We start from the raw sequence: 19,637 nt of genomic DNA, 5'->3' as shown, positions 1-19,637 counted from the left end.
GTTATGAGGAAGTAGTATGTCCCGATTGTGCGCACACTGCATGCAACAGTATGTACTTTTAATGCAGCTGCAGTTTGTGTGTGATTCAAAACGCACCCTAGCAACTTTGGGTTCGCTTCCAGGCTCCTGTCTTAGGTTTAGGCAACAAATACACTGTGTTTGACTACAGTGCTGTAGTTTTTATTGAACATTTTGCTCATACATTCAGTACCGACACTTTTGCAACATGCCTGTTACATTAATACACAACATTTCCTTTTTATCTTAACAGGAAATGTAATCTGCTCCGCATTGCATTTCCCCCAAAAAGTATTTCCTGTGTCAAATTAGTTCTATGTAAACATAATTTCTAGGAGGCGGTGCTTGTTTTTCCTGCTATAGATCACCTCTCCTGAGATTTCAGAACAAGACTTCTCCTTGAGCGAGACTTGGTCACAACAACAACCAGACCAGTGTTAAGTAAAGAAAAACGTTTCATTTCTCCGTAGGTTCCTTTCCATAATGTCGTCAAAAGTTAAAATAACAATCTGAGCCTGTCAATGGCAAAAACAAGCACTTTTAGTGGACGTAAATTTACGTGGTTACATCGCAGCCTGTTTTGCTGCTGCAGCTGCAGCCCTGTTGCTCAATACTGGACCAGTTTCAAAAGCTGTTTCTCCATTCGTCACTTAGACACAAAAACATGGGAAAATAAGATCCAGGTTGAAATTTATCGAAGTTTCCCTTCAAGCAACACACAACCACAAGTGTGGAAAGTAAAATATCAAGGTTACTATCACAGTAAATAACAGATAAACTATCAAGTCATGTGTATCAAATGGTACCGATAATCTCTTATCACTCAAAAGCCAACAGGAGTTCAAACCTCCACATTCCTAATAGATAAGCTATCAAAATACTAGTAGCATGAGATAGAGAATTGATAAAGCAGTTCAAGGTCTCTGGATTCACACATGAACTCGTGCAATGATCATTTCTGAAGTAGACCTGTTTGAAAGTTTCCATTAACTTGTTTCAGACCTAAAATCATCTCAGGAAACAAAGTAAATACAGGTTGAAGAATTAAGAAGGTGAGTTTCTCATATATGTGCTTAAATTAATGGAGAGTTAAGTCTAAGCTGGTGTCGTGCTGTGTTTCCTCACAGTGCTTCACTTGACCCCACACTGCAATAACTGAGACCAAGAGAATGTAGGCCACTTAATTTCTGCAGTTCTCCAAACACATTCCCACTGCAGCAGAAGAAGAGCAGCGAGAGCCAAGATCTGAAGGACGCGCCGTGCCTTGCAAAAGCATTTAGACTTCTTGATGTTGTGCACATTTTGTTGAGTTTTTATTTAATCAATTTAGGAGTTTTAGTCTCAGTTCTGTGCAAAGCATGTAAAGTTAAATAATTAATTCTGGTGCAATTTCACAATAATACACATTTCTTCAGATGTTAGTGATCACTGCACAACTCAGGCTTTCCACAATAAATGCACTCTGAGAGCAACTTCATATCACAATAAAGTGTGCACAATGTCAAGGTGTCTGAGTGTGTATTGTGGAGACCAACACACTGATGTGAACAGAGCACATATTTTAGGAAATAAATCTTCAAACCTTGAGGCAAATCACTGTTTACCATTTAATACAGTTCAAACACTGATGCATGCAATGATTTTTCCTCATCTCATACTGCATAACGTCAACATCCCTTTACAGCCAGTTCTGGACAAGAAACCACTTAGACGTCATCATTGCAAGCAGCAGCTTCTACACCCGCCAACTGTATCAGCGTGCAGAAGGAGGTGTGCATCTACTGCTAGCTCACTTAGCACCACATCTGCGTCTGCAACTCTTAATTCTCCCTTTCGAATAACTAATAATAAATAAATGAAATAATGCGAACCAGCCAGGAGGAACAAAGTTATCACTGTGATATACTGATGTGATGCAGACGGACGTGTCCACTGCTCACCGTGTTCATGTCCATGGTCATGTTGTTTTGTGAGGATGTCTGGTTGTCTGACGTGGAGCAGGAGTTCATGGAGGACGGCAGCTGGACCAGACCTGTCTGCTGGAAAATAAAGAGCGGGGTCATAAATAGATACAGACATCATGTAGTCATCAAGGGAGACTTTATAGTAGTAGTAGTAGTAGTAGTACGGGCTTATCACAGATTGAGTACATCAGTATCAGCTTTTATAGTGTGCTGGCAGATATGTGAAATTAATTAGCATTATATAAACGGCTACAGGCTGCATTATTGTGTATATTAGGAGTTTACAGCTAATTTCAAGTGATTTACTGTTCAAAATTTGCTGTAATCTTACTGTCGTTTTTGACAATAATGTTTAACAGTGAACCTTTAAAATAGCACTTCCATAAATGGATTTGAAGAATAGTTTCTGGAGTTGTTTGCACTATTACAATATTTTTATGCTTAAATAATGATAACTGTGTTAAGAAAACACATCACTCAGAATAAGACATCACAGACGCCTCGTTTTTCACTTGTGACCAAATCAACAAATCATGTTTGGATCATTAATTTATGAACTGCTGCTGCTGAACATCAGAGTACGTCTTCATCAAAGGGGTTTTCATCAGGATGTGAAGTGTTGATCTACGGACAGAGAAGAGTTTCCATCCAAACTGATGGATTTGGGTGCTACATCTTAATGATCAGATTTATATTAGCTTTCTGCACGTAGTACAATCAGTGTGGGAGAGACTGTGACGTAGAGAAATGTCTGCAAAGGTTTAACCACAACAAGGTCTGTGACCTGCTGAAGACTACATTTGTTCTATTAATTTATTCAAGTGACAGACTTTTCTGCACAAAATGGCCCCTTTATTCTGATTGATAAAATTATTCCAACAGAAAAACTACTTGAAGAATTAAGGAACTAATGGACTGAGTGCCGGAGGGAAACTCACTTGCTGGCTCTGGTGGGTCTGCGATGACGGCTGCTGGTTGAAGAAGGCGTACTGGGACAGCTGCTGCTCAAGGTTCATGGCATTGATGGCCGCCTGGGGAGGAGCACAGAAACATACAAGTCGTAAGGTTCTGATACCTTATAGGAAATGCATATGTTAATGCTCAGTAGAGTGTTTTCCCCTTTTTAACCTTTAAATCAATCTTTAAAATCAATAATTTTATAGCTATCTAATAAAAAGCATAGCCTCATAACCCTACTCAACAAGAGGTCAATGTGAATCAGTGGGAATTGTCTAAAATAAACCAAACATTCAGTAATCAATGAAGCTGGTTGTTTTGGGAAGCTGAGGTCATGGCAGAGAGCGCAGCTGTACCTGAGAGAGAGTGAGAGGTGGAGATGTCGGGGAGAGCTGCAGGTTCTGGTGCTGGTGGGAGTCTCCTGCATTCAGGATGAGAGGAACCATGTTGTCCTGCCCAGGCTGCATTTCCATGGTTACTGTGGGCTGAGAGGTGTTCACTCCTACCCATCACACAGAGAACGGCAGGAGGAAAGAGTTTTTTAAAAGCACACACAGAGTCACAGAGAAATTGGCACCAGACAGTGCTAAACGTTGAAACGAAAAGCCAGTAATATCCTGCACAAAACGATGGGAAGACATGTTAAATGTAAGCAGAGTGCTGTCGGGGGTGTCACCTTGCGTGCTGGCCAGATTCTGTGTGCTGTTGGAGGCGCTGAACGAGGCGGTCGCATCATCTGTGTCGAGCGGGGTGGGCAGCGGAGGAGGAAACTGGATGTTGGTCAGGTCGGGAAGAGAACCGCCAGTGTTGTGGGCTGCTGGTTTTAATAAAGGTGTCAACTGCTGGTCCGGAGACGGGAATATGCTGCAGGAAACAGACGGCTGCTGTGAACTTGTCGGCAATGATGAGCTTAAAACACTCAGCTGGCTGATGTCGATGACGAAATGAAGGAACAGACATCTAAACACTGGGTTTCTCATGCGAATCACTGAGCAACACTTGAAAGTGTTTTCCAATAATACAAACAATTCCAGAGATATTTGGAAATCATGCATTTGGCGAGTGGTACTTTTGCAAATGCGTTGGCTCCACGCTGTTATTACTTTGGCGGAGTAAAAGAAAATTATGTTTAATTACAGTCAGATGGCTTCAATTTCATCTGATGTGAGTAAATATGCACTTAATGTGGGGCTGCCTCTGCATACTAAAATGCCATTTTTCACTTCACCATGCAAGATTAGGACTTCAGAAAACATTTCCTCACACCAGTTCTTCACACGAAAACCAGTAAAGTACTCACTGAATCCCTGGAACTTTGCAGGGCTTGGACCTTGAAAAGTTCTGTGGAGAAAACAAATAATTTAAAACCAGAGTGTGAAGAGTGAAGACCACAGATAAAAGCTGATTTATGTGAGAGCAGACATGTCACCTTTTTGCACTCCCAGTTCTGATCTTCATCATCCTCTTGTTTAATTGCTTCAGCCCCTGGTACAGTGAGAAGGAGAACTGGGGAGATGGAGAGAAAAAATCTCCTCAGTCTCTTGGGTTTACAGATGTCCAGACTGTTTGAGCTTATAATAATCACAGCCCACATGTCCTCAGTTTATATGATCGAGTGATTTTTAAATGCAAAAGAAAAAGCCCAAAGAAGAAAAGAAGGAAGGAAGAGAATACAAAAATAGGATGGAGGAAAAAAGAAATCTAACATTAAGAAATAAAAATGTCAAGGTATACTACGCAGGATTGTCGGTTACTGTTTGTGAACACGCTCGCCAGCAAAAGTGAACATGAAAGCCAACCCCAGATTCCCTTGTTTGGCATTTCGCCTCACTATGTTTGCGTCTTTCTGGGTGCTGTGTCTCTCGAGCCCCTTTCACATATGCATTGCAAACATAGACATTACCCAGAGGAGCTGTATGTGAGAACATAAATGTCTGAACCAATTGATTCAGACATTAAACAGATTTTACTGTGCCAGCTCCCTGGTACAAACTCTGTGTAATGTATAACTGAGAGCATACGAGAATAGAGCGGGTAATTGTCCAGAGGATTTACAGTGTGACATTTCTAAAATGCAGCTCACACAAAACTATAAGAAAACAAACATTTGAAGGTGAAGAGGAAGGGTCATTTACATGAAGGTGGCAACGAAAATGTCAAACTGGAGAGATGACGAGGTTCGGGACCTTCTGTCGGTAAGGGCTGACAAATTAAAGAAATGTCAAGAGACTCTGTTGTTAATGACCAAATTATGAACTGGTAACAGGAACCGTGGAGTAATCTGCGTCACATTCTGCCTCCTGCAAGCTTTACCCAGGCGTCACCCCTCACCTAAATCAACTGGAGTATTTCCAGTAGGTGAGAACACTTCTGACACAATCTCCTGGTGTGTGCTACATGTGTGAAAGAGAAACTCCTGATAACGTCCAGATCTGATCCTCCAGACACTGCCAGGAGTTCATGTGAGAAAACAGCTTTGGATGCATGCTGCTGACGGTCTGGAAACTGGTTGCTACCTTTTTATAAAGCCCCAACCTCACCTGAGCGCTGTGGGGTCACACACCTTAAACGTAGCGAGCACAGAAAATAAAAAGAAATTAAAAATATACGGGCAGAGTCTCTGCAGAAAAATACACCAACACACACTTCTAGTAGGTCATAAGTGATGATCTTCTGTATGAGTCTATTGGAAAATCTTGCATAGTACACCTTTAAATACTGGATGACAGTACTGTAGCCTGACATCACCCTGTCAATCATTTTCAGTTTCTAGCAGGCGTTATCAACAGGCACAGACCAAAATACCTCGGGACATAATCAAAGCAAAAAAACATGATGTAGCGCTGAGTGACACATACATGTTGTGGTGGTGCTTGGTTCGTTTTCAAGCAGGAAAAAATGGCAGTCTGGTCACAAACTTTTCTCAGATTTCAGCTAAGCAGGACACTAAAATATGTTTCGGGAAACACTTGAGGCGAGAACTAGGCAATGCGGTAACACAATCTTAATTCATATTTTATCAGCTCATCTAATACCCGCCCCATCTTAGAAAAACAGTTGTGATTGGCCTGCCCAGGATCTAGCTTGGGTGGGAATCTGTTTGAACTGGAGGGGGACCAGACACATCTGCCAGAGCAAATAAAACATTAGTTCACAGATTCGTCTGGTTCCCACACTAGCAATAATGTGCAAACCCCCAAAAAATGTCAACAACAGGCTCCTGAAATTAAAATAATCGTCCATTAGCAGTAAAATCCATCCGACACTCAGATGAACTCAGTCTTCTCAGCAGTCATTTTGCTCCTCTGCCTTCAAAGCCACATTCAGACCCTTTCATCACACACTGGAGGCCACTCTACTGAACCGCCAAGAGAAGCAGCAGAAAAAAAACCCCACGACAAATAAACAGGCTTACAACAAAGCAGCCCCACCCACCACCACCTACTGCAGACAATGAGAGAAAAACACCTGAGCAGCTGGGTTAAGAACTGACTCATCAGAACCAGCTTGTACATTATAAATTAACTATAAGAGCTTATTTTAACACAATTTCACACTTATCTCAACCCACTGGTCAATATTCAATAAACAACATGCCCCTGAGTATGTTCTTAATTACCCTGAACTCATGAAAGTTTTAATTAAAACTTTACACTGAGATAAAGCGTACCTCTTTTTGGCTGGAGCTCCTGTGATCCTCCAGTGAAAGAGGCCTGCTGGGCAGGAGTTAATGTGCTCTGGTGCAGTGCTGAGTCAGAGTTTGTCCTGCAGCACAAGAATAAAACAAAACAAAACAGAATTACCGCCTCGTGGTTGTATGCCTCCGCCAACCAGTCAAGTTCCAGTTTACATCCATGTCTGTCCAGACTCCTGAAATATTTGTAGTAAAGACTTTGAAGGAATTCAATAAAAAGGTATTAAGTGTATATTTTGATGATCACTATCACTGTATTGGCATGTATGATTCCAGTGAATAATTTTCAGCAAAAAAAAAAAACACACCCTCTTCACTGAGAGACAGTTTTTACAGAGAAGTGCAGAGGACTGATAGAGAGTTTTGTCACATGGTGAAGCTCAATATCAGCAAAATCAGTAAGCTACCAGAGAAACAGGAACACGGTGAGACACAGTTGTAGCCATGAAAGTAAGACAATTCTCCAAATATGGATGTTGCTGTCAAGAAGCTACTAATTCTAAAACATGGATGCTTCACACATGTCTTCAAGCCGGCGGCACAGAAGATCTACACCAGTGATCGTCAATTTATGGCCCGTAGGGTGCTGGGTGGCCCACCAGCCTTTTCTAATGAACAACAAAAATAAACTGGGTGTTTCTCAAAGTCAAGGATCCGAGAATGACTGAATTTCAAGGATGCTACGTTATCAAATCCGGCCTAAGGACTGCTGCAATATCAAGGATCCTTCAAATTCCACCAAAGACTGAGTCCTTCTTTAGAGAAATTTCAAAGATGCATGTGTGGATCCTCAGCAGATACAAAGCACCCACAATTCTTTGTGCACGTTTGCTGGAAGTGAAGGCGGAGGCTCTTCATTTTTATCATACAAGCATAAAAAAAATTACTGACAGAAACCTCCTAATTTATCTTTCCAATGTGTCCGCTGCCAAATAAAGACATTTCTAAAATACTATGATTTAGATAATAAGGTTTTTAAATTAATCATTTGCAGCAGAGATGGAGCGCTAAGTACCACAAAAGTTTCATTGAGCCTACCTGTTTGTTTTTTTAAGCAAAATCCAGAAATATATTCCCCCTAAAAGTTACATGACTCTGAAAATACTACCTACATTTGTTCTAACTGTACATTAGAGAGTGCCAAAATTATCACAGTACCCTGAAACCCCCTCAGTTTGCTGAGGGTTAATGACGCACACCTGGGGAAACTCGTTAGCCTGTTCCAATGTGTGTTCACCACATGCTAGGAAGGACTCTTGCCTCTGTGGGACTCGGCCAAGTGATTCACACTTTTGTACTTTGAATGTGAATGATCAAAACAGAGTTTATTTTTATCTAAAAGAAGTGCTATCGGGCTAATTATTAATATATTAATAATTGATGTTTGTTTATCAACTGGCCGCTGGAATCCTGTCATTTTGCAAAAGTGGCCACCGGGCAAAGCAAGTTGAGTCTCAGTGACCTTTACAATCAGCACAGTTTCAAGATGGATGCCCAAGATTAGTGCCACCAATTCAGTATCTGAACAAATGTCTCCCCTGCTGTTGTTCTGAGTTATGATGTTGAGTAATGGCCAAAAAAATAAAAAAAAAAACCCATTGTGATGTCACAGTGAAGCTGACCTTTGACCTCTTGGATACAAAATGTCATTACCTAATCAAAACAGTACAAGAGTGGCTAGGTGTGCCTGTTCCTGAATCAGTTCAACTTTGCCTATTGGGGGATAGGTCATCCTTTAACCACCAAAATCTAATCAGCTCATCCTTGAACCCTAGTGGACGTTTGTGCCAAATTTGAGGAAATTTCCTTAAAAGAGTTCCTGAGGTACTGCGTTCACAAGAATGAGACATTGGAAAGGACGTCCCATAAACATAATGCCTCTGTCAACGGCTCTTGCTGCCATGGAGGCATAAAAAACACACAATGCTCTAGTGAAATCTAAAAAACAACAAGCAGAGAAAATACTCATTACCCAGTTGAAATTCTATACAGCACATACAAACGATTCTTCAAGTGTTAAACCATGAATAAACCAACAATTATCAACACAATGACGTCATGCTGATGGATTTTCAAGCACATGCAGTGAGTAATGTGCAGCTGTCACAACTGCATCCAAAATGTTTGATTATTTAAGATTTTTGAAATCTAAACGCAGCCTTTTGTTCATGATGGTTAATAAACAAGTCATTAAATGTTAATCTATGCAGCATGTTTTCATAAATTAGTTTTTTAAAAGTCTTGTGTTATGGTACAACTCATAGTTATTAATGCAGGCAGTGCGAAGACTTCATTATTATCATGATTAAAAGAGTAAACAGGAAGATATACAGTCATACACAGACAGTTTCTCATCCTCCGAGGCTGTCTTACCTCCTCCAACTGGTATCAGGTGGTGGTGACAGATATACTGAACCATATGGGCAACTGTCAATGTGAGATCGCAGGTTAAGAAAATACAGCTGGAGATGGGAAGTCTTGGCACATTTAATGTATTCGGTCCTGTGAATTCTTTCAACATGAGGAGATATAATCGCAGAACACAGTGTTGGTGGTGTCTCAGCTAAACCATCAACATGAGGGATGATGAACGGTGAGCTTCACATCACCGTCTGATATTTGTCAGGGTTTAATCTGCAATACTGCCTGGCTCACTGTGCACGCTGCTTATTACAGACATCCTTTACAAGCACAGTCATAATTTGGCTTTAATTAATTACAGGCTGGAGCATGCAATAAACAAGGTGAGTAATTCTGCAGCCATAGAAACATCTGTAACATCCGTGAGCTACATTTAGGTACAAGTGTACCTAAAGGTTTTTGACAGCCCACTTGTACAACTGGTCCATCTGAAATGACTGGGAGAGCATATACTTAATGAACTTTTATAAAAAAAAATTAAATTTAAATACACAATAGAGACTGTAAAAAAGTTTCCCTTCTTAGAGGTTGGAAAAAGATATACGTTTCTTCCCTGTTCCAAAACCAAAATCAAACCCTGAAAAGTGTAGGGTTAGCTAGCTAGCTACTGAAGATATAGCCTACTGAATGTATACACATGCTGCTTTTGCTTTTTATTGATTATAACAGTGAAACAAAGACCGACCCTGCTGTACAGGAACCAGTGAAGGGAAGCAGGGAGACTGTGCTGATATTCAACCAGCTGTGTGTCATCACACTGTGCGCAGATGAACGTTGTTTGACTAAGTAATAAATTGCAATATATTGTATCATGACTTATGTATCATGATAATATCATATCATGGGGCCTCTGGTGATTTCCACCACTAGTGTTGACAGGGTCGACAAAATATTTTAATATATCAAGATGCAATTTAATGACGCCTAAAACCACATTGATGCTTTCAGGAAATATGGAAAATTCTGGGGCGGTAAATCACTAATAATCGGGCAATTTGAGGAATTCTTAGTTCATTTCATTCATCAATAACAAGCCACTTCCACAACAATGCAGCATTTAAGAGCAGGCACTGACAATACTGCACCTCTATCACAATTTCATATTAACTGATCAGCTTGCACAGTAATGAGACTGAAGCCCCTACACGGGTGTTTTCAGTTGTGTTGCCTGATTAGACCTCTTCTCAGGACTGTGTGGGTGTGAGACATCATCAGAGGTCTAATCAAGCAGAATTATCAAAACACCTGTGTATGTACTGACTGCCTTAAATACTGTATCTAATCTGAGTGTCTATATAAACAGCGTGTATTAAAGGATATCTGGCGTCCATGTTTGTCCAGGGGTTTTTGGTGGGGTGATGTGATGCGGCTCCGGTCCCGGTAGACTCGGTCCACCAGCCCGTGGTGTCGCGTCGATCTGTTCGTGTCCAGCCCTGAAGTCTGATTACAAAGACAGGAAAAAAAATACATTGAATCCCAGTTTCTCAGTCAATATTTTTATCAGTGTGAGTTTTTCTAATCAATCTGCCGTATTGGACACTAGTGATATGAACTGCAAACACAGCTACATCTTTTCTTAAACTTTGAAGTCATTCATTTAAAGAAAACAAAGTATTGCATTAGCTCCTGTAGCCTATCCACATTGACACTGTCCTACAGATAATAAACATGTGCTGCATGTAGAAGAGGATGAAAGTCAGTCATGTTCAGGGCAAAAATGGAAATTGAAAACATAATGGCCTGTGAAACTAAAAATGAAGATCTGGGAGGGGCCCATTTCATTCTGTGCTCACGAATTTCTTGAAGTGTTTTCTTGAGCAATAATTGCATGGGCCGTCATTCATTAGCTGAATCATGGAGGAACTGAGCCTTGACGGGGAAACAATAGTGCTAACACCCACCATCCTCTTTCTGTAGATGAATCCAAATAAGCGCTTCCTCTACTTGGGTTTTTACTGGGTTGTCAATGGGATGGTCTCTGTCGGATTTAACTTTGTATCTCTGTCCCCATTCAATCATATTTCTTCTATATATGTAAAAGAAAATCTTCTGATTTCAATGAATTGATGTCAATAAATTTTATTTTGTTTACGAAGCCTTTTTCCACACATTTCTCAACTTCACTAAATATTTTATACGTTTGTTTTTGCAAGGATGACAATGGAAACAGGTTTTCTACCCAAGCGCACTGCAGTGCTAGAGGAGCATTTCTGCTAAGAGCACAGTTTAAAGGGACAGTTTACCCCACATTCAGTAATGCATATTTTTACTCTTTCCTGTAGTACTATTTGCCAATCTAAATTGAGTTGCTGAGAGTTGGCGTTATCGGCCGTAGAGATGTCTGCCTTCTCTCCAACATAATGGAACTCTATGGCACTTGACTTGTGGTGCTCAAAGCACCAAAAAAATACATTTGAAAAACTCAACAGCAATGTCTCTTTTTAGAAATCATGACCTGGTTACTCAAGATAATCCACAGACCGTATCGCTACACAGAAAGAAGCGTTCATCTACTCATGGTGCTAGGTGAGCTAGCAGTAGTTGCATACTTCCCTCTTGCTGTCATTCTGTCGGCGGGTGTAGTTTGCTATAGTCTAGATTGATAGGTAGCGCTACAGGAAAGAGGAAAAATATGTATTTCTGATTTTGGGGTGAACTGTCCCTTTAAGAAATTCCCTATCTTGGTGTTAAGCTTCGAGACCTTTGGGTGCTCAGAGCAAAGGGTTGTTTCCAGTGCATGTTTGGTGAAATAAAAAGAAGGGAGCAGCTTCTCTCTCTCATGAAAACAAACTGAGACACTGAGAAAGCATTGCCATCACACATAACAATAAAAACTAGGGATGCACAATACTGGATTTTTTGCCGATATGCAACAACTCATTCGACCAATAACCAATATCCATATATCCACTTTTTTCCCTTCTTAATTTTAGTGATCATCAAGTCTCTTCTGTAGTGGAACGTCATATCATGTATGTCTACTCTTATCATGACGGCCCACCAGCAGATGGAGACATGAAATACAATACTTTTCAATGTATGTAATATTTATTCATTGTGTAAAATAAGAACAGCATGTTGGCCAATTCTGATCATTTTCAAGTTGATGATGTGGCGATATTATTGTGCATGCCTAATAAAAACAGGGTGACAAACAGGCATTATAAAAGGGATGATATTTTTAATGAAGAAAAGCTGTTTGCATTATTTTTCCCTGATGAAACGGGACCTATTGTTACCATTACACTCAACCTTCAAATCTTTCATCTTTTCATTTTAATTATTAGTCAATTTCAACAACTAACTTTCTCAAAATCAGTGTTTATTAAAAGCTGCACTATTAGTTTGACAGAGAGCTCTGTAAAGGAGAGTGTGGTCCAACATATTACTGTAGAGCACACACCTCCTGTAGACTGTGGGTTGGTATATTTACCCTGCTGTCTGCCATTTATTCTAAACAAAGTGCTCTTGTTGCTAACGTATGTAAACAGTACGTATGTCACTTCCTGTGAGGCAGAGCATTTATCCCAGGAAACACAGATCTCATTAACCAGCTGTTTAAAAAGCCAATGTAAACATCTTTATAGAGCGGCCACAGGTTGGATAAATATTGCAGCATATTACTGAGCCGCAGAGATGGGCACAATGGATATTAATTTATATGAAACAGCTGTGGATGATCGCTGTAAAACAAACCCTGGTAAATATTAAATGTTCATTTGCCAACATTCAATGAAAATCTATTACTTTAATCTACACAGTGTTTTTAATGTTACTGAAATGATGGAAAATAACAAAGAAAACCCAAATAATCCCTCACCTGAAAAGACATATCCATACTGCTGCTTCCAAGCTGATTGACGTTTGGCAAAGATCCTCCATAGTACTGCCCACGGTTTGGTCCCAGCTGCAAGTATTGAGTTTTCTGCAACTGTAACTGGAAGCAGAACAACACCAGGTGAGACAAGAGGCCATTATGTGAGTTTAGAAGGAATAAATCCAGCTGTTTCTCAGCAGGGCCGCAAATAAAGATTAATCTGTTGCTTATTTTCTCGGTTAATGGAGTTGTTTGGTCTTAAAAATGCCAGAAAATGTAATCATTGTTTCCCTACACTCAAGATGACGTCCTCAAATGTCTTCTTTTGTCCACAACCTAAAAATATTGAGTTTACTGTCATAGATGAGTAAAGAAACCAGAAAATATTCACATTTAAAGGTCCAGTGTGCAGGATTTACGGGGACATGTTGGTAGAAATGGAATATTATAATGTTTTCTTTCGTGTATAATCACCTGAAAATAATAATCATTGTGTTTTCATTACCTTAGAATGAGCCGTTTTTATCTACATAGGGAGTGGACAAACCAGACTCTAGCTCTAGATAGGGCCATTCGTGTTTTTGCATAGGCCAACATGGTTAGCAGCCCCTCTGCGATGAGCTGAGTCAGAAAAACACTGACTTTTTTAACATAAAACTGCTTTATTTAGTGGTTTTACTTATTTTTTACGTGAAACTGCTTTATGCAGTGTTTTTCCTGGTTTTAATCACCATGTCTGTTTGTTTTGGAGAGAAGCAGACCTCTGCTGACAATTTGGCTCCAGGTAAAAACCTCCTGAACAGTCAACACTGAAGGAATTCTAACCGGGAGACATTTCAGCTGGTTGAAATCTGCAACTCACTTCACTATATACCACTAAATCCCCCTAATTCGTACACACTGGACCTTTAAGAGGCTGGAATCAGAGGCTTTTGCCTTTTTTTTCCTTGAAAAATATTCAACCGCAGCTCTGTTTCTCAGTCTGGCAAAATCAGGCTCCAGCAAAAGAAAAAAAAAAAAGCAATAAACAGGCTATAAACACACCACAGGCTGACAACAAGAGTCCATAATGTCATCATAATGGCAGCAAAAACGTAAGCAAATACAGCAAAGGAGGCATTTACACACCTTTATAGCAATCCAACCTTACTCACATGTAGGTATTTTTAATTCTGTGATGGTGTTCAACAGACGGCAACACTAAAACCACAGTGCTAATTGATGTTTCCTTTATTAACCACCTGTTTGAGACTGACGCTAGGTGTCTTCTGGCAAAGTCTGATGCAGGATGCTACATTAGCAGCAGTCATCACAGCAGTGCAATGTGAATTTAATAACTTCTACATGTGACACGATGCTTCAGGCGGAAGCAGAGCACGTCAGAGATAATTCAGCATTGACCGAACGTGCGCAGGGTTGACTCTCCAAAAGCAAACTCTTTCAAGCCTTACAACAATGCTCATTTTAAAACAACGTCCAGTTCCATTTCCCATTAGAAAGCCCATAACCGGTCAATTAAATTTTCTCATGCAAGCCCACTGCTCACTGTTGGCAGGGAAGAAAATCTAATAATAACAATTACTACGCCAGCATGACTGGTGTATTTTGATAAGCCTCTGACCTCAGAGTGTATCTCTTTAACCATAATCATACCTACTCTGTTGACAAAGGATTACGTGTTGTTACGTTTCAGGGTCAGGTGAAGAGGGTGAAACTCTAAACCAGAGACCCACTTCCCACAGGTCCAACTTGGCTCAGACAAGAGCTTCCTACCATTTGTCAGTGCATTCAATGAAAATAAAATATACAAAACAAAACCAATTACTCAAGATTAGCTTGACTAACATGTCTAGACTTGTATCATGAAATACATATTTATAACAACATGATAATAATGACTAATACCTGATTCACCAATAAATTGTTTTAGATGTTTGTCAGGAAAATTTTTAAATTAACTGATGAGTTGTTTGGTCTATAAAATGTCAGAAAAAGGTAAAAAAAAGAAAGAAAAAGGGTTGATCAGTGTTTCCCCACGCTCAAGATGACGTCCTCAAATGCCTTGCTTTGTCTACAACCTAAAGATATTCAGTCTACTGTCATAGAGGAGTAAAGATACCAGGAAATATTCAAATTTAAAGGTCCAGTGTGCAGGATTTACGGAGGATAATTTGGCAGAAATGGAATAAAATAAGTTACAAAATCCACACATCTGGTAAAGCTTCAAAAAACAGGCCTTTTTCCAAAGCAGACATCTTGACTTGTAAAAGTGGGCAAAGCACAGGTGTTGCTAGTAACCTAACGCCATTAAAGAGCCAGCATGCAAAGCAGCTAAATGGAACTCAGTCATCTTTGTGTTTATTATTTACACCTGAGTTTTTTCTACTGTGACATGCAAAACGTCTCCTGTGGAAAAGACCTGGAGGCCTTTTTCTGTTACAGCCTGTTGGTCTGACTGAATTTGCAATTTTAAATGATAACATCTGTATTTTTCAACCTGGAGGCTATTTTCATGTTTCTGTGTCTGTCTAATGGGAACAACAACTTTTTAAGTTTGCTCAGTGTTGAGCGAGAGGGCTGCAGCCAGCAGCGGAAATAACAGGCTACAATGTAATCCCTCAGGGCGTTTGTACACTGTCAATTTATGCTTGTTTTTGCCACTGACAGGCTTAGATCATTATAAGAATTGTCTGACAACATTATAGAAAGGATCCCTACAGAGATAGACCTTTGTGTTAAAGAGTGAGATTCTTTTTGTTCAACGACAATCAGCCCCAAATCACAATCGCCAAACGCACCAGACGCCATTTAAATAAACCGTAATTTTAGCATTGTAAAACACACTTCATTCAAAGTCGAAAGAAACACAATAAAAGTCACAAAAGCCATCTTTGGTTTATTTTCCTACTAGGAGTGGGAATCACCAGAAGATCCACGATATGATATTATCGACTATAGTCACAATGCAACATTGTTGCGACATGCTGAGTATTGCGATAACATAGGGCTGGGCGATATGATCAAAATCTCATATCCCGATAACGATACCTATCCCGATATAGCACATTTTAATCCAATGAATAAAAAGTATGTTCTAAAACACAAACACACCCACACCCCCACACACCTCCGCTCAACACTAAGGCTGTACTCCAAATGACAAAAAATATTGCCGTAAAAAGTGTAATTTGCGTCACAATGACATAAACGATAGAGCAAAATATGAAGCCCTACGATAAAATACGTCCCCAAATGAAAACTTAAGCAACAAAGGTTTCCAGTCTCATCTCACTTCAGCAATTTTGTTTTTGCAGCAAAATGTATCTAGTGGACTGAAAAGTGGGTTCTAGTGGGCTACATCAGTTTAATTTGTACTATTTGTATACTAATAATTTATACAACAAAATAAATCGATACTTGGCACTGTGTGATGATACGATGCTGCCACACAAAAATATCGCAATACTACGCTGTGTCGATTTTTTCCCTCACCCCTCCTTCCTACCACTGCAACAATCACCAACTCTGGTTTGGTTCAAACCAGAGTTGGTTTGAACCAACTTAATTCATCCAGTTAGATGTGAAAATAGTTTGGCTCTATGGACACTAAAATTACTGTTTATTTAAATGGAATTTGGTTGTTTCTGGTTAAACAAAAAGGTATTCCTCTGTAGGGATCCTTTCCATAATGTTGTCAGACACTTATATAATAACAGTCTGAGCCTGTCAGTGGCAAAAACAAACACTTTTAGTGGAAGTAAGTTGACGCTGCACAAATGCCCCAAGTGAATACAGTAAAACTTCAATTGAAAGCCTAGTCCCAAATAAAGGCCTGTCTCAATTAGAGGCCGGGTCTGGTTGCCGAGCAGTTAATCTTTATATAAGTTCTTTGAATGTATAAAACCGAGTTGTTGGCTACAGTCTTGAGCTAATGTTAGATAGCTGTTTAAATCGCACATACAGATATAAATGTTTTGTCAATATGGAGATGCTACACGTTGTTAGTTCACTTAGATTCTCCACAATTCAATCGTTCAGTTCATTTTACTGAAACCACGAGCACCAAAGAAGACCATAATTTATTCAGATTTACCAGCATGACGAAAAAAAATGGTGACTCCCTCCCTCTGAAACTGTCATAAAGTCAGAATATGTGTCCATTCCTTGATTACCTCGTGAGTTGTTCATATTCCGTAAGTCTGTAAGGGTCCACCGATCAAAAGAATCAAAAGGCTTTTTCATAAAAATTAATCCAAGTTGTGAATATTACTGTAACAGCATAAAGTGGTGCCGCGTGCCACAATCCTCGAGTGCTGTAAAAAGCTAATCATGACGCTCTCTCGTCTGTCGGAGCTCGATTAAATGAATGATTTGTAACTGATATGTTTTTCAAAGCCTAAATTTCATGCAAGTAATAATCATACTGGTTCAAATAAACAGTTAGATTGTATTTCCTGATCTTTGCTGAGCAACAGTTCTGTGTAAAGGGCATCACATTCGCACTCCAACCTCGTCACATCGTCGGTACAACTCCACGAATTGATGTTTTTTTCTTCAACAACAAAAACACGTGGTTAGCTTTAGGAAGAAAAGAACTCAGTTTGGCTTTATGATCCACCACCCCAGTCGGACTTTCGTCCTTGTCCCGCCACGTTTCCCCCTACCGCCCCCGGGCGCCGTTAAACTATTACAGCAAAACGTATCACGCCGACGTCAAAGGATGCCTTTCTACATTGGTTTCTGACGCCACAAGTCACTGCCCAAGCACCGAATTTCGAACAACTTTGGAGTGAGACCGTAGCCTGGTTCCAGACCATAGACCCCGCCCACTCAACTGAGTAGGCTTGCATCTCTGGTCTGGCATACTTCAATGAATTTGCGATTTATCTCGTCCAAACGATGGACGGACCAATGAACGCCGGGGGTCTAGCGATTAGCCAATCAGCGCCACGCTGATGTCAAGCTGTACGCCGGTGGGTAACTGGTAAGGATAGCAACAATGGCGACCGCTACAGATCCTACAGACCACATTAATGATGCTATCAAGGTATTTCGCCACTACTCGCGTTAATGGAGGACCAAATTAAGGAAGCTGCTAAACTGGATTTAACGGCGATGCAGCTGGGCATGCACGACGACGGAGACATTTTAAACGGGCAATGCTCGCTTGTTTTCGGCACCCCCGAGGCATGGATACTAATGACGTCAGATTCTGGGTGAGTCGTTGATCTCTACTGATTGGTTAGGGAAAAATCAAATTCCCTCCCCCTTGTAAATCGCCTTCAATGGAAGCCATGTCAGACTGAAGGTTCTGGGAGCTTCAGTCTGACACTCAGGCTAGTGAGACCGGGCTCTAAAAGGAATTAATTAAAAGCCTGTCCCAAATAAAGGCCTGTTGATATCAGTGATTTAAACACATAATAGCCTAGGCTACTAATTCTAAGTTTCGTGGCTGTTGGCCGCAAGCTATCTCATTCATCACCGGACCAATATGAAAAACTGCAGTTCCCATAAGTCACTCAGACACAAAAACACAGGTAAACAAGCTCCAGGTTGAAAAATACCTTTGTTAACCTTTAAGAGAGAAAAGAAAATGCTTCAACTGAAAATAATCCTCGCAGCTCAATATCAAAGGATGACAACAGGGATGTATTCTAATATTTCTGCACATCATTATTCCATATATTTTAAATTAAAGCACACAACAAGCACTGCAGCAGCTCCATGTTTGCTGTACAGTCATATAGCCTGTCTACCCATCATGCTTTACACTGAAGCCCTGCCTCCGGAGGATTTATTTTGGAGGCCTGTGCTGTATGTGGCTTAAATTTCCACATAATCTGCTAGCCTTCATCTTTAGTATAAATGTCATGTTGCAGTGCACGCAGGCCTGAAGACCTGTCAGACAAGTTTACAAAGCCGCGGTGCATACACACCTCACCGTATATCACTGTCACACACAACACACACACACTGCGAATTATTTAACATTATAAATAATATGTGTATTTCTGTTGTTGTGGGTAGCATCGTTTTATCTAATCGCCTCTTATCTGAGAGCACGAGACGAGGAGAAATCATCGCTGCAGTTGGACTCGCGCTGTCAAATACGCATGCACGCCCCTCTGCTTTCCACTTGCGTGGGACAAAAATTGTAATAACTTTTTCGGACGAGGGTCCCTGTCATTCTTATCCCCACTACAGGACTGTCACCTCCCGCCAGCTCTGTCGGCTGTCAGCCGTGGGATAGAGAGGACACAGCTGGTAGGAAGCGTCGTTTGTTATTGTTTACCTATGCTGCCGTGGCTGCGTGCAGCTCGCGCTACAAATGCCTATTTGACAGCTCGCTGAAAACAAACGAAGAAGAGGTGGAGGAGGATTAAAATAAACCCAAAGCGGTGTCGTTACCCTCGCTGCCCGCGTGATGCTGAGGTCTTTCATCACTTCGTCAAACGCCGCCGTCTCCTCCGCCTGCTTCTGGTTATGCAAAGCGATTTTCTCGCTGAATTTCCGCGGATTGTTCGAAGTCGCCATGTTTCGCTCTTCTGCTCCGTTTTCCTTCAATGGTCAGTGTCAAGAGGCGCGGAGTGAGCACGCGCCACTTCCGGTTAGAGAGGGTGATATGCATTAAAAACACCACAGAGTAAGAGCAGTTTAAACTTGTCACGAGTTTGTTTCTTTTTTATTTAATTTAACTTTATTTTCTATTTTCTATTTTCATTTTTATTTATTTTTATTTTATGTTATTTTATTTTATTTTATTTTA

General features: G+C 40.4%; 1 protein-coding gene across 2 annotated transcripts in view; it reads right to left on the bottom strand.

The window, feature by feature from the left end:
- The window catches only part of crtc1a (CREB regulated transcription coactivator 1a), a 31,198-nt gene extending 11,774 nt beyond the window's left edge, over nucleotides 1–19,424 (bottom strand). Inside the window, exons 1-11 of one of the 2 annotated variants that reach the window (XM_050032655.1) lie at nucleotides 19,280–19,424; nucleotides 12,875–12,991; nucleotides 10,375–10,494; nucleotides 9,007–9,068; nucleotides 6,610–6,704; nucleotides 4,369–4,445; nucleotides 4,240–4,280; nucleotides 3,616–3,803; nucleotides 3,296–3,441; nucleotides 2,921–3,013; nucleotides 1,959–2,057 (exon numbers count right to left, since the gene is read on the bottom strand). In XM_050032655.1, the coding sequence (XP_049888612.1) occupies nucleotides 1,959–2,057; nucleotides 2,921–3,013; nucleotides 3,296–3,441; nucleotides 3,616–3,803; nucleotides 4,240–4,280; nucleotides 4,369–4,445; nucleotides 6,610–6,704; nucleotides 9,007–9,068; nucleotides 10,375–10,494; nucleotides 12,875–12,991; nucleotides 19,280–19,405 (1,164 nt within the window). In that variant the 5' untranslated portion in view covers nucleotides 19,406–19,424. The remainder of the gene's footprint in view (nucleotides 1–1,958; nucleotides 2,058–2,920; nucleotides 3,014–3,295; nucleotides 3,442–3,615; nucleotides 3,804–4,239; nucleotides 4,281–4,368; nucleotides 4,446–6,609; nucleotides 6,705–9,006; nucleotides 9,069–10,374; nucleotides 10,495–12,874; nucleotides 12,992–19,279) is intronic. The other variant, XM_050032656.1, reaches the window with a different exon arrangement.
- Between the last annotated feature and the right edge of the window lie 213 nt (nucleotides 19,425–19,637).

This window comes from Epinephelus moara, chromosome 21, assembly GCF_006386435.1.
Source record: "Epinephelus moara isolate mb chromosome 21, YSFRI_EMoa_1.0, whole genome shotgun sequence".
In the NCBI taxonomy this organism is placed as follows: Eukaryota; Metazoa; Chordata; class Actinopteri; order Perciformes; family Serranidae; genus Epinephelus; species Epinephelus moara.
This window is presented reverse-complemented; position numbering and strand designations above follow the sequence as displayed.